This window comes from Aphis gossypii, chromosome 2 (assembly GCF_020184175.1).
Source record: "Aphis gossypii isolate Hap1 chromosome 2, ASM2018417v2, whole genome shotgun sequence".
NCBI lineage: Eukaryota > Metazoa > Arthropoda > Insecta > Hemiptera > Aphididae > Aphis > Aphis gossypii.
The window spans coordinates 15,570,625-15,586,208 of NC_065531.1; the positions used below are offsets into that span (position 1 = coordinate 15,570,625).

Below are 15,584 nucleotides of genomic sequence, written 5' to 3' on the forward strand. Positions count from 1 at the left end.
AAATAAAAAAAATAATACACGTTAACGATGATTATTATACTACCTAATGTTATTGTATCAATAAATTATGATAAAAAATATTATAATTTCATCACTTCACGTACCTGTGGATGAGGACCACAAGAGCCTCTTATCGAGTATATGGAAAACGGCATATTATGCACCAGTGTGTCGGTGTGACCTGTCCTATCCCAGTTTTGTCTCCACAAAAAATCACCGTTTTGCGTTCGTGCAAACCATTCTTTCCACGCGTAGTGCAAGCGTTGGATGACCGTTCCACCGGTGATCTCGGATTTTTTCAATAGATAAGGTACTGTAGGACCATGTCCAAACGGGTCCACTGACCATCCGGTCTTGATGTTCACTCCGAGGTTGTTCTTTACCCATTGGTGACCTACATGGGCAAATGAAAAATATGATAAATAATGGCTAATAATTACTTAAGGTTAATGAAACGTAAGTATAGAATCGTTAATTATACATGCATAACCGATGAATATTAAAAAATTAATTTATCCGTGAACAGTTTTATATTTTATTTTGTCTTATTTGATTTTTGAACGTGGAAACAAATCAAATATAACGAGTAAAACAATAATCTTTTCTTTTTACTATCCGTACAACTATTGATCTTTGTACGATTTAATCTATCGGTAGTATATAAATAGAAATTCCGTTTACAGATCTTTGTTGTCACAGAAAACAAACAAAATAATTCTGACATCTTTGCTGGAATAATATGTTTCAAATACAAATTATTTACACTTAGATTGTTAACACATTAACACTTTATTTTTAGAACCATCCTGTCACACACGTATGTTTGCTATTCAAAACTAAAATTTAATTATAAGTGATATACTAGCAGTATATTATATACCTATATTATATTATATATAAAATTTTATTAAAAAAACGCCTGAATTTAGATAAAATTTTGTATTAAAAATTCGAAAAACTGAAGTTATGAAAATATAGCTTTAATAAAAAATGGCTATTATTGTTTTTACTTTTTGATACAGATTTAAAATATTATTGACAATAACTTTTATACATAGTTATAATATTATATAATATATAATATTGACTTAACCATCAACCCAGTGACGTTACAATAAATATTGTTTTTTTGATTTTGAAAAAGCTTTATATCATTATGAAGTACAACATAAATTACGTCTTATTACTTAGGGTTATGATAAAGTAATGTAATGATACAGATAGGTACACACCAATACAAACATTTTTCTTTGCAATAAATTTCAATTGAAAAATAAATACATTTCAAAAGTGAGACATTCGAATGCGCCATAGACAGACAGTTTCGGGCGAGTTTATGACTTTATAATATAGTCAAACAAAACTCGTTAACAAAGTTCACGCACGTAATAACCTAGTTAAATATACGCACGTGCATTTAACCGACGGTGTTTGCCATAGACATATGCGGGACGTAATGTGGCGCGGTGCAGCTTTATTTTCGACGGTCGCGTGCCGGTCGCGAATTTCACCTTATTTAATACAATAATCATATATATACGTATAATGGTTGATCAACGATTTTCTTAAGGAGGGCTTCCGTGATTCGATAATGGATTACGGCTACAGTTCCGGTCTTAATTAAGTACACCCACGCACACGCATACACAATATAATGGAAGCGTTTCTCGCAATTATTCTGAGCCCTTGTCTTGCGGACCTACACGCACTATTAAACATATTGTATTTAGGTATATGTGGTAGGTATATAAATATACGGGGTGATCAATTTAACGCGAGACACGTTAAATTATTAAAAAAAACCACTAATATGTTTTTGAAATTATTTCTTTTACATAATTATAAGAACAAAAAAATTTTTTTTTAGGTTTTAGCACGGTTTTAAAAGACATCATAAAGATAGTACATTTTTAATTTCATATTCCGAAGCAGAATTTTATTCAGAGTATTTTGATCTTTAAAAATCAAATCTCAAACAAATGAGTTTATTAGTACCTAGATCGAAATTTTGTGTGGTATAACTAACTACCTCTGTCCTCTGCAGTTTGTTTAAACTTTAAATACTTATAACTTGTAAAATTACGTATTATTTTATTATTATTTATGAGAGAAATGTATGATCCGTACATTTCATTATTACAATAAGCCGAAAATATTAATATAATATCTGAAATTGATTTGACAAGCACGTGTGGTTGATTGAACAAAGCGATGTCAAGATGGTACTTCGTCCAAAATTCTATTTTTTTTCTTTTGTATCGAAGTACTCAAAAAAATATTTACTATTTTTTTTCTGAAATAAAGAATTGTAAATGTATATTAAAAAATTTTCTTTTTGAAGTGTTTTTTTTTAAATTGTATGTAAAAAAAAAAACAAAATAATATTTATAAAAAAATTTAATGATTTTGAAAGTAATTGATGTTTTGTATTGAATGGATCACCCGGTATGGGAGAGGTTGTGCTTTCAGACTCTCTATTTTCCGCGTGCGTTTGTTATTATTATTATTATTATAACGTCGAACTACGCGACTCTGCGTTTTTAACAAGCCCCGACTATTATTATCGTTCCGGAAGAGTTGTCAAGTGTTGTGCGTTTGTCTGCAGTGTGTGTGTGCCTACCTGACTGCTCCGGAGGGTCCTAAAACGAAACGGCTGCAGTCGACGGCGTAATACGAATAACGCACGTATGTATATATGCGAGTACTCGTCGCCCAAGCGTCTAGTTGAAGTAGGTACGCGTGTGTACATTATAATATTATTATACTTTTGAAAGCTACGAGATCGATACACCATTAACGTATATTATACTGCGCAATATATGTACAAATATTTTTCATCGCGGGAGACAAGTTTTGTCATTTGGTTTTCTATCGACCATCGACTATTCTTGCAGCAGAGCAGTAATGGACGCTCGGGATCTTGCCCGGCCGAATGATGATGATATTGTGCGCGGTATACCTCACTTCTAACTCTCATAATATTATAATATACAATAATATATAACTTGCAGCAGTATACCTAATCTGAATTGGATGTAGCGATATTACTATATATGAAAACACTGTACCTAAAGAGGGTAGTTATAGTTAATTAATAATATATATTATGTTTCGAGAATTCCGTATACGTAAGTTATAACTCGTATACGCAGTTATGATTTGTAACTTAACTAACTATCTGACTCTGGTGTAAAAACATATTATTGTTCTTATATTTATAACATTTTGCATCCCTTAACTTACTTTTTGATATTATGCATACCGAATCGTAGTAACGCATCTCCAAATGAAAAATTGTAATGTTGCTAAGTAGGTATACAGTATAACGCATTAATAATATATGCATTATAGTTTTCACGGAAATAGTAGACGTACAACTTTGAATTTAATATATTACACTACAAACTACTATATAACTATAGTATTATATAAAACTAAGCTTTATCCATATAATTGTGGTTAACAAATATCTCTAGATATTAAATTTAGTATTCAGAGTATTTCCGATGTTTTGATAACCTTATTATTTGTTTTGAACAGCTTTGACTCGTTGTACTAAGTGAAACGAAACTAATGATTTGATTAAAATAATACTATGTTACTCGTCCGCGGGTGGGTGAAATAATAAATTCTGCGTTTGAAATTTTGAACAATGTCCCGGGCGAGAAAAACAACGTACCGTATTATTATTATATTGTTATCGACACGAGTATAATATAATACATATACTATTACCATATAACCAATACCGCGGTATAATACACGCGGGTTAAAATATTGCTATTATTATATCTTTGTGGAGAATTTACTGAATTTTTCTCCGGTCAGATCAGCCTAATATTCAGCGCGATAACATTGTAATATTATTATAATATATCGTACGATATTCACGATATATTACTTTTAGTGTATATTATCGCAGCGTTTTTGTACACAGGTATGGGATATAAAATTATGTTGCGTTCGTCCGGTCACGGGTAGATGATTTACTCGCGTGAACATCGCAAAGATGAGTCTACCGTGGAATAATATTTGGGTTTCTATATACGAGATCAGGCGGACGCGGACGCGAGGTGGACGTATATTTTTTTCGTCGAACAGGACGCAATATAACAGCGATCCATCATATTATTATTATTATAGTCGATTACTCGAACCGATTATCTTTTACGCCACAAAGTCATAACTCTCTCTCTCTTTTTATCTATAATGCACCGTCTATACAAACGCAATGGGACCGCGTCCAAAACATATGAATAAATAATAATCTTCCGAGCAGCTGACAAATCGTACATCGAACTACATACAATAATATTATTTTTTTTTTTCATGTGTACTTATCCGCGGCGAATCACGAAAGACGTTCATGGAATCGCTATACATTATATAGTACGTTTGTACCTTTGGTATATATCTAAACCACGTGTATGGCCGAGAAAAGAAATTATTCCGCGGTTGTACCTATACATGTATCGTCCTCCAGAGAAATCACTCACTGCGCGAGTCGTGAACGGAATTAAACGACCGTGTACCGCGACAGTTGTAGTTAAACACGATATATATATATATATATATTGTTATAAAACAACCGTCTCCGTCACCGGTTAATATAATACGGTATAAACCTTCTCCGACTTCCGATAGAGATGGAATAACGAGTAAATAAAACGCGCGGGATTGAGAAGGTATAGATTAAACATTGATTAATTCGTCTGAATAAACATATTTTTAACAGACATATATTATACACACAGATGTACGTACAAATCGAGTTGTATCTTCGGTTCAATCATTATTTTACCGTCGTATCGATAAAGTTTACTCAGGTATTTAAGTCAAAGGCACAATGGAATTGTGCTCCTTCATCTTGCTGGATTTATATATGACATATAAATACCTACTGTGTTATTATGCGTATATTAAAGACAGTGTTGTATGTATATGTTTGCGCGTGTAAGCGATCCACGGCCAAGTCTCGCATTTACCTATATATAGTTCTCAGAACTCGCAGATTCATAAACCTGCAGGTAATACCCGAGGAAGTGCGTCTCGAAGCCAATATTTAAAATTTTGAATTTAACGAATAAAGACGAGGGACTCACAACAGGAATCTGTTAGGTATCGAAAAACCAACGTTTTGTAATTATTTGTTGGTACCTATACTATTTGACTATTGGAGATCGATTTAATAATCAGCGCTCTTTGAGATATTTGATTTGACATAATTTTATAAATAGTTTCAAATCTGATAAACATTGTAATGGCATCCATCAAATTAGAAGAATACAATATGTACGAACACGGATAATATAATATGTTATGCGTATTATTATTTTTGTATTATTATAAGGACGAGCTCGTTTTTTATAGGAATAATATAAGAATTGTCGCAAAACACACATCGTCAGCCAAAATATAACAAGCAATGACTCTCCGGGTTTATAATGTAAGTATATTGTTACGGCCATAATATATACGTTCCGCCACGCGCGAAAATATTATATACGTAATATATATTTAATATTATATTATATGCGAAAAAAGCTCACGCTCGTGCGTAACGCGAAGAACAATGCTGTAGCGTAATAATAACAACGTATAATGTATGGCGTTCGATGTAATATTTGGCACGTCAGATAGGAATTGCCGTACCCACGTATAATCTGCCCGGCGGGGTTGTTTCCACAACCCCCGAAAGCGGTGGCGGCGGCGGCCAAATACGGCGAGCAGACGAATCTCGGCGGAATACTTACATTATTAATATAATATATAATATATGTGTAAATAATATTTTATGCGATATAAACGTAGTATTATTATAATACGGGTGTACAGGCGCTGTGAGGCTGCGTGGAGGAGGAATTCGTGATGGGTCTCGTCACGAAGATTTTGTGAACACACACATTTATATACGTCGACGGGGTTGGGCGGTGCCTGGGTTTTTTTTGGGGGGGGGGGGGACACGCGAGTCTGATATGGCGCACTGTATATTATGTAATAATAACGATATATATATGCGTGCAAGCAGCGCGTATAGAGTTGTATGCGTACACCACGCGTCATCCATCACCCATAAAATTCACGGTCTCACGATTTCGCGTCGTAATCGATGCAGACGGACGGCTGCTGCAGGTTGTCGTGTATACACATAGGTAAAATTATGTTTTATGACGCTTGCCGACTACATATTATTATTATTATTATACTATATGACTAAATATGGCCCGCGATCCCGAGACCGAACACGTGTACAAATGCGCTATTATAATATTATACGCGTAATATAGCCGTTGTTATAATTATTTTTTATCGCCACAAACAACGAGTATGACGAATTAAAATTGCATATATAGTATAATATGCTTATATAGTTGCCCGGGATCGACACTGATGAAGTTCACCACGACATTATATATATATGTATAATGTATATCTAAACAGGTAGATATAAGTGTAATAAACGATAATTCGCCAACGTCCATAAAAAAAATAAAAAACATACGAACTCGGATGGAAATATTTAATAATTTATTAATTTATTATATAATCCACCGGTGCACGGTTTATTAATGTATTGACTTTCGATTCTGAACATGAACGATCGTCACTCGTTTTCGTGTAGCGATGACCTACGTTTAATTATTAAAATATATTTTTTTTCCGAGTACTTACATTACTTAAGAATTAATCGGCGAGTTATTGATCAATGTTGCTCCAGCGAAGTGTGGTACAAATCAAATATTAAGTCAAAACTACCCCTATATAAGCCATAATCATATTCCGTGTTCGCCGAAATAAAAGCGGCCTTAAAATGGTAAACGATTTTTCATTGTATATATACTACTACGTATATAAGATTATATAAAACGTATATATATAAGAATCTCTAATTTTTCACCCTACCCTCCTTTATTATATAACGACGAAAAAAACAAAACGCGGTAGCAGATTATTTCCCATTAAAATAATGTACGCAAAGTGATTGCAATTTGAGCGCGCGTTCCGCGGAGAAGTCTAACAAAGTGCCGTTACCGTCGCCTGTTAGCTACTGTTCGAAAAAACGAGTAAAAAAAAAAAAAAAACGTGTACGCATACTTAAAAAGGGTATTATAGCAGTAAAACAGTTAGTTATAGCAATAATAATAATGGAAAAAAAATGAACAGAGTATCCTACGCCCCCCGCTACAGTTGCGGAACTATAGAGGTTTGAGTGGAATGACGAAACAACGACGAGAAGACGGAAAGCTGGAAATTATTTGAGTTATTAAAAGCGTACTCGGGGAAAAGCTAATAAATTCATTGTGCTTTTGTGCGTCTGTACGTCAGTGAATGCGCGTCGAGCAGACGGTATAAACGGCCGAGTCGGGATCGTGACCAATAACATTGCACAATAATAATATTTGATTAGAGGAGCAATCAGCATCCGAGCTGCTTTATATAGTCTTGAAAGAGTGCACAAAGTGAGTGCATTTAAAGTTGTGCGAAATAAAATATACATATTTATATATGTATATTACAATAGTAACTGTAATAAGAGTTGTGATGTAGAGATGAGAATACATTTTTTTGTGAAAACTAATGTTCAAAAAAAAAAATGCAACGTTAAATGGATTTATTGTTTGTAAAAAGTGTTCCGATAAAAGAACCATACATATACATGACGAGTACCGACATTAAAATTGTTCTAATATTCATAAAAGATAATCGTTGCGATTCGAGTGTTGGAAAACGGTTAAAATGGCAGTTTGATAAAATGGAAAAGTGGAATCGTTTTATAGAGTTACAAAATGCAATACAATAACTGGATCGTTGGAGATTAGATCTGAAGACAATAATAATTATAAACTGACATAATACTATATTGTGCTCCGCTTACATGTAGCAATGAGAAACGTTTAGTTGAGATGACGACCGATACCGCACAATAATATAATAATAGTAAATAACTAAAATAACGGTGATGTACCTATATTGCGTCGGTAGACTGTTTCATGGCCACATAGGTATATTGTTGTGATCGTTCGTACTATTAATATGATTTCGCTATTATTACATTACCTTCGATTAATTGATCCAACATGGCATAGATGTGTGTTGTGGCTTCGTCCGTCATCACCCATCCGCCGGTAGTGATCTCCAAACGTCCTTCCGCCAATAACCGTTGGACTACTTTCTTTTTTGTCGGATGAGCGCTGAAACATTGTAATAAAACAATAAAATAATTTACCAATACTATTATACATAGTTTAAAGAGTAAGCGGTCTTATAAGTAAGTATACATACTTCTTTTTATAAAATTTGTAAAACAGTCAAGTATAAAAAAATATAAAGGTAGTTTAAAACTTATTGAAAGCATGCGGGCTCGCGATTTAAAGTTTGAAGAAGTATAAAACTTTTCACACGATCACCTGCTGTTTATTTATTATAATATTTTCAAATTAAATGTTTATCAGAAAATATAAATACAGGTTTTCTTTAAATATTTGGAGGTATAGATGATGGTATATAAAGATAAATTATAGATATGGTAATGAGAAAATTGAAATTATTTTAAAAAAATCAGTGATACCGTGATAAAATATTAACGCTTGAAATTTCTGTGTAATACAGAGGGATCCATAATACAACTACGGTTGATTTTAGTTTTTAATTTTTTTTTTTTTATTGCTATAATTAATATTTACTAATACTTAATAATAATAGTATTTGAAACACTAAATTTAAACTTTGAACTTATGAGGTTTTTTTTAATGAAGTGTTATAAATACTCCAGACTATAATATCTATTATTGTAAAACTTTTTTCTTCAATAATACAACTATACAAGAATTGGTAAAAAAAAAAAGGCAGTATTTTATGATAATTATTTTATACTTATTTTGGGCTGTAAAACTTTCCGTTTCAGAATATTATTAATCGTGTGTGTATACTTATCAGGCGTATCAATAAAAACGCTTTTAAATGAGATCTCTTAATATTTTTGTAAATTGGTGAACTATGATATTAAACGAGACTTGAACCATGTATCCATCATTCTCTGTTTTTACCTTTTTATTCTTTCAATAATACCTATAGGTACATACTTGTAGTTCATATACTCATTTTTGTTTTTACATAACATCAAGTATATCTTAGAATTTTTATTTTTAAAATAAATTGTAGATAATTTCTTTAAAATTTATTCTGTTATTCGGTTACATAATATAAAAAAAACTATATTGAATGATGAGCATATTTTACAAAAACACGTAAATATCGATTGGCATGACCTTTTGAAAAATTGTCCCGGAAAATGTATATAAGATTTGATTTAATTGATAACCACGAGTATTGCAATATAATTAAAAACTGTATTTTATATGAAACATATGACGCGTCAAAATTGATTTAGGAGATGATTAAACACGTAAAATGGTTTTTACATTTCGAGTTTTTTATTGGGTACAGCAGCATCCTATCAATAATATATTTCATTAATGTCGAATTTCAATTAATGCTTTAAATTAAATAATATTTGTATCAGATTATGTGTAGTATAGCGTGCGAACACTATATGTAGAATTTATAAATAATAATATGGGAGTATTGGAGTAGTAAGTGTTGTATATAATAATCGTTGTGTTTTATGCAACATTATGATATACTGTGTTACAATGAATAAAAGTCGCCATTTGTGTAAATACAAGATTATTTGTTCACGTAACACAGATGAAAAACAGATTGAGTTATTTTACAGAAAACGTTTGAAATAAAAATAGTTATAAATTATAAATAAGGTTGAAACAATTTTTTCCGGTATATAATATATTTTTATACAACTCATACAAGCTCCGATTTTCGGTGTCATTTTCAACATAAAGGGAACGGAGAATATATAGATCAGATAGGTTTTTATTTCTGTGAGTAATCTGCGCAGAATTATTTCGACCATATTATTTAAGTATAGACAAGAGAAGCGAGCAAAGAAAAAAACGCTAATCCGCTATTGTACTCGTGGGAACAATAGTGTATTTATAGGAAGACCTCTATGCCTAAAATAAATAAATATATATATATATATTTAAGTATACTGCTCGGAGAGTAAGTTTGTAAACGGTATGCGGTTATTTTTTTTCCCTACGGCAAGAGATTTATTCGTGAAAAACGTCCGCAGTAGTTTTTTCACAATGTTTTTAATTACTATACACCGAATAACAGTTATAATTTAAAACGTTTGCTAAAAATAACTAGAAAGTCTTTGAAAATCTCTACCTCAGCGAATTTGGCTCTTGTGTATTATTATATATATATACATAAATGATTGTAATATACTCGTATAATATTACTGTAGGTCATTAGAAATTTAAGATATTTTGTCTCAAAATAATAACCAAATGCGAATATAATAGCCATTATGCCACAGTATTCGACCACGCCGATATACTATCGTAACAGGAATTTTTTTTTATCCACTTTTTTCAATTTTAGTCGTTGCTTACTCTTTTTCAAATATATGAAGTTTTTATTTATTCAGATGTTATGTTTCCGTGGTTGTTTTATAAATGCAAGCAAATTTAATTAATTTTGAATACTTATACAGTGGTTCTTAATCTTTTACGAATGACGAAACACTTAACATTTTATAAGATTTTTGCGGAACATGCAGCTGTGAAATAAAACAGTATTTATATACATTTTTAATTTCTTTGTAAATTAATAATTAAAATAATGATTTGTATATATAATTTAACGTAAATTCACAGAACATTTTCGATAATATTTCATTAACATTTTTCGTTAGCCAAACGTTTTTGGAAATTCGAACTCGTAACCATCAATAATAATTCTTAAAGGTTGAACGAAAAAAAATTATTCGTCTGATTAAGATTTTAGAATATGTAAATATGCTATGTAAATAATTTGCGTACGCCTATTTTCCCGTAGTTTTTAATATTTTGAATTATGTGTGTGCGATATTCGTTATAATATATTGTATACAATTTAACGTCACCTCTATAACACAATTATTGATACGTATAAAATATATTAATTTTTCTTTAAGTACACCGTAATACCGTATGAATCACACCGTGCAGTCGAGTTTAATAAAAAAACAACCAACATATTATTACATTTTAATCGAACGCAAATATAATACAATATCTGAAAAATCACTCTTTCACGACCATTTTCCGATCTGCTCGTATCGCGGACACTTGTGCGTAGAGCGACCAGCACGCAGTCGCTGCGGCTTTCAACAAGGCTAAGCGTTATAGAAAATTATTATAATCATATTTTCATAACATAAGCACCATCGCGTTAAGTTAAATGACGTTTTCAAATTATATTTATCATGCTCGTCGATACTGCTTGTCCATATTATTATATACTTATTGCAGGGTACCTATACATCCTCATAGTTTCGAAATTGCACGTTTTAAACAAATTATTACAATTCAATAATAATTATAATACAATATTGACCACACGTGTATGGTTACGAAAGGTACGTCGAACCTATACACCAAACGATTATAAGTTGATTATTGCATATTATTATTCCGATGACACATCACAGTTCCACGTAAAATCATAAAAATATATATAAATATCAATATATTATATATCGTCTCACGCTTCGACGCGTTCGACGTTCTTTGAGATTTAAATAATTCTAATCTAAAATATTTATGTACTACACAAAATAATATTAATTCTAGTATTACGCGTATACAACAGGTACTTTGATTATTATTTATGCCTCATATGTAAAATAATAACATAATCGATTCATCTACGCACACACGCGCGCGCACGTCGATTTAAGAGATTTGATGATGTGCGCGCAGCGCAATCCGCGTCTAAAAGCTATATTCAGTGGCTTAGTCGTGTCAAATGTGATATTTATTTTTTTTTAATCGAAACATTTTATATTTACATATTATATTCATATTTGTACAACATACTTTCGTGTACCTCTGCGATATATATATACGTATATATACTATAATATATATATATATATATATATACATATATATAGTGGTAGCCGGACCGGTATAAACAACGTAATTACAATAATATCAATGCCGATCTACGTGTATTGCGTCGATTCAATAATACTGTAGGACTTAAGAGTAATATTAATCACGTTCACCTGACGGATTATTCTTAAATCTGTATTAATAACCGGCTAAACACGACGATAAGAAATGCGTGTATAAGACATAAATATATAATAATATATATTATAAATATTTTAATACATTCGTATATTATAGGTATATATACGTGTGTATAATACTCGTATATAGGCGCTTATAAAATGCGAATCGTATATTATATTAAATAATCGTATCATCGCATACCTATACATAGGTACTAAAACGCCAGTGGACAAAACGATCTATAAAAGCGACTGAAATACAATAATATTATTACATATGTAGATATTTTATGTATGTTCGCGGTATAATGGCAGCGTTTGATATATTCATAAAATATAAAATACGCAGTACCTGCCTATAAAATTATGAAATATTTCAGTGTGAAACTATTCTCAATTCATTAAATTATGTTTTGAAAATATAAAGGAAACATAACGTTTTGTAGTTTTGTGCATCATATATATTTTAATAGGTATGCAATGAAGTCTCCATTCTGTGGTACCTTAGTGCCTTACCTGCGCAGTGCGCACGCAGCTAAATAGAATTAGAAGAGAAAAAATGTAAATGTAGAAACTTTAATCTTTCGTTTTGGAAAGATAATAGAAACGAAACGAAAAATGAATCTAATTTTTCGGAGAGACGATTTTTAGGTAATAAAGTATTTTACAGCGACCACCCAAACCAAAGTGCTGAAATCACAGAAAACGGTACGAAAAAACGATTCGACGATGAGAGTGGGCAAATGAAATACACAATAATAATTTCGCACATATATATATAATCTATAAATGGCTGCAGCCGCGCGATGGAAGAATACCGAGGCGAACGCGTTTTCTTAATTTTCCTCTGGTAAAACATAATATATCGTATAATATGTATTATTAGTATTATTTTTACGATTGTAATAATATATGCAACGAACGAAAATCCGGTCTCGTTAAACGCTCGCGTATACATTTGTCATTCTATGACAGCCCGCGACTCTGTTATATTATTTCGCGATTCCAACCCGTCGTATAATTCTTTACACAAATATTGTGAATAATTCTTAACAATAATTGGCCGGCATATTAATAGACCTGTTACTTTTTATAGTTGTGTGTAAAAATGATCCAAAACGAATTTAATTTATATAATATACGACGTGCAGTGTCTCTAGAACGTATTATTATTAGTTCCACATTCGCGTTTTAAACTACTTATTATATATTGTGTATATATATTATAATACATACATACACACATACATATTATATATATATACTTTTTTTGTCACATAAAAAACGTACGATTTATTTATCGTACGTTATAATAGTTATAAGCGTTGCGGCGTTATAAAAATGTAAATTTTTTTCCTTTCAACCAACTTGTTTTATTATTATTGTTCATAAGTTGTTACGGGCGCGAAATAAAAAAAAAATCAACCGGAGAGCAATCGCAGTTCGAAGGAATGCAGTAACAGTCTATTTGCATCGTTCAATAAATAATAATGATATATACAACATTGGTTTTATACAATCTATAATAGTTCAATTTTATATTTTAGACCGTCACGATATGCGCATATAAGAACAGCAATTACAATAAAACTTAAGTACTTATAATTTTTTGATATACATATAGATAAATATTTTAGGTGATACGCCGAGTAACCTAACTCAAATGTTATCACTAACATTAATTGCAGGAATAATTTTTTAAGACTTAATTATAACATCGATTCTTGCAAAAATACAGCACGTACTAAAAAATATTTGCGGAATCAAATATGAAATTAGCAACCGACTCCAAAGTGAAATATTACTGCAGTATATATACAGCACACAGTACTATATATGGTTATACTTAAATCGATTGTATACCATCTTACGACCCGAGAGTGATTTCTCAGAAATATCCAAGTATTTTGGATTGAAGTGTTTCTCCGGAAAGATTATATATATTTATACGTAATAAGACTGGTCGAGAGGTAAAAAAAAAAAATAATATATTACATCTTACGGAAATTTCGAGTTATACCTAACAGCTGTTGTAGTATAAACACCATAAATGATTTCCGGCGGCTGCCCGTTAGCCGAAAACGACACGAATTCCGGTAACCGATAAAAAATGATTTAAAAAAATATAACGATAATAAATGATATAAAATATTATTATGTATTATACACACGCACACGGCGTATGGTCTGTTCGCGAACGTTTATCACCACACAGAGCGCCGTTGTTGCCACACCGCTGTCGAAATTTCAATGTCAATGTCGATATCAATAACATAATTTTAGTGAATATAGACGATCTTACACATTAATGATGAGAGGTTCGGTGGATATGGTAATTTATTAAAGCGAATAATAGAGAGTGTACATGGTAAACAAAATATCGTCGGGCAAGGATTTTATGGAATATTTACCTAAATTTATATAGTAGGTACTTAAGTACAAAATAAAAAATTCATCCCCCCGATAATTATTACTTTATTGTATTTTATATACATGGGCCGATGTTATTATTCACTGTTGTTTTATAATGTGTACAAGATTCAAGAGATGTTTTTTACAGCAGATATTTGCAGAGACATAATAATAATGCGCTGGGTGATTTTAGAGGAGTTATACACTAATGATAATTTACTACACAAACAAGCAGTGACCGCAGGAAACAAAATAATTGTCACACAATTTCTTAAAAATATCACGTTTGCAAGAGCCTTAAGTTGTTTTTCAGACGTGACACCGTAGATGCTCAAACACTGTCTATATATGAATCAATAACAACACCAAGATGATTTATGCGGTCTTAATTTTAATGAAGTAATTGAATGGTGAATAAAAACTTAAATACTTTATAATATCTGTAGATTATCGATTTAGCTATTTTAGAATAGGACTACTAATATACAATGATATTTTAACATTCATGAGAAGCATAATATTATTATGTGTCGTTTTTTTTCAAACAGTTTTTAAAAATACCGAAATTAGAACAATTCATCGTCAAAGTTTCAGTCTTTAAACTAAATCTATATAATAGAGTAGGTACTTATATAATATATATAATATACTATTGGCATCCAACATTCACCTAGTTACCTATACGTGTTGAGTACCGTATGTATACGGTGTATACAAGTATATGTACACTTGTTAAATTTATTAAGGTGTACGAAAAATGTCACAAAAGTGAATAAACCAAAAATTCACTCAAATATAGTAGGTAGGTAAGGGTTGTGTTAAGCGAAACTGTAGTCGTAATTTCCGGGCATTCTGTTATTGCGTGTACATAATTGGCAAGTGCGTTATGGAATACGATAGGATATACGAGGTAAAGCGTTTTTTGTTTGTTTTTATACGGTTCGTTTTTTATCTCTTCCGGAGAAACAAAGCTGCAAGCACACCACTTCAATATACACGCCATGTCGCGATCTGATTGAAGTCGGCG

At 31.4% G+C, this 15,584-nt stretch overlaps 1 protein-coding gene across 1 annotated transcript in view; it reads right to left on the bottom strand.

The window, feature by feature from the left end:
- The window catches only part of LOC114126312 (alpha-mannosidase 2), a 125,995-nt gene that overhangs the window by 2,687 nt on the left and 107,724 nt on the right, over positions 1–15,584 (bottom strand). The window contains exons 4-5 of the mRNA XM_050199609.1: positions 8,059–8,192; positions 105–394 (exon numbers count right to left, since the gene is read on the bottom strand). Of these exons, the coding sequence (XP_050055566.1) occupies positions 105–394; positions 8,059–8,192 (424 nt within the window). The remainder of the gene's footprint in view (positions 1–104; positions 395–8,058; positions 8,193–15,584) is intronic.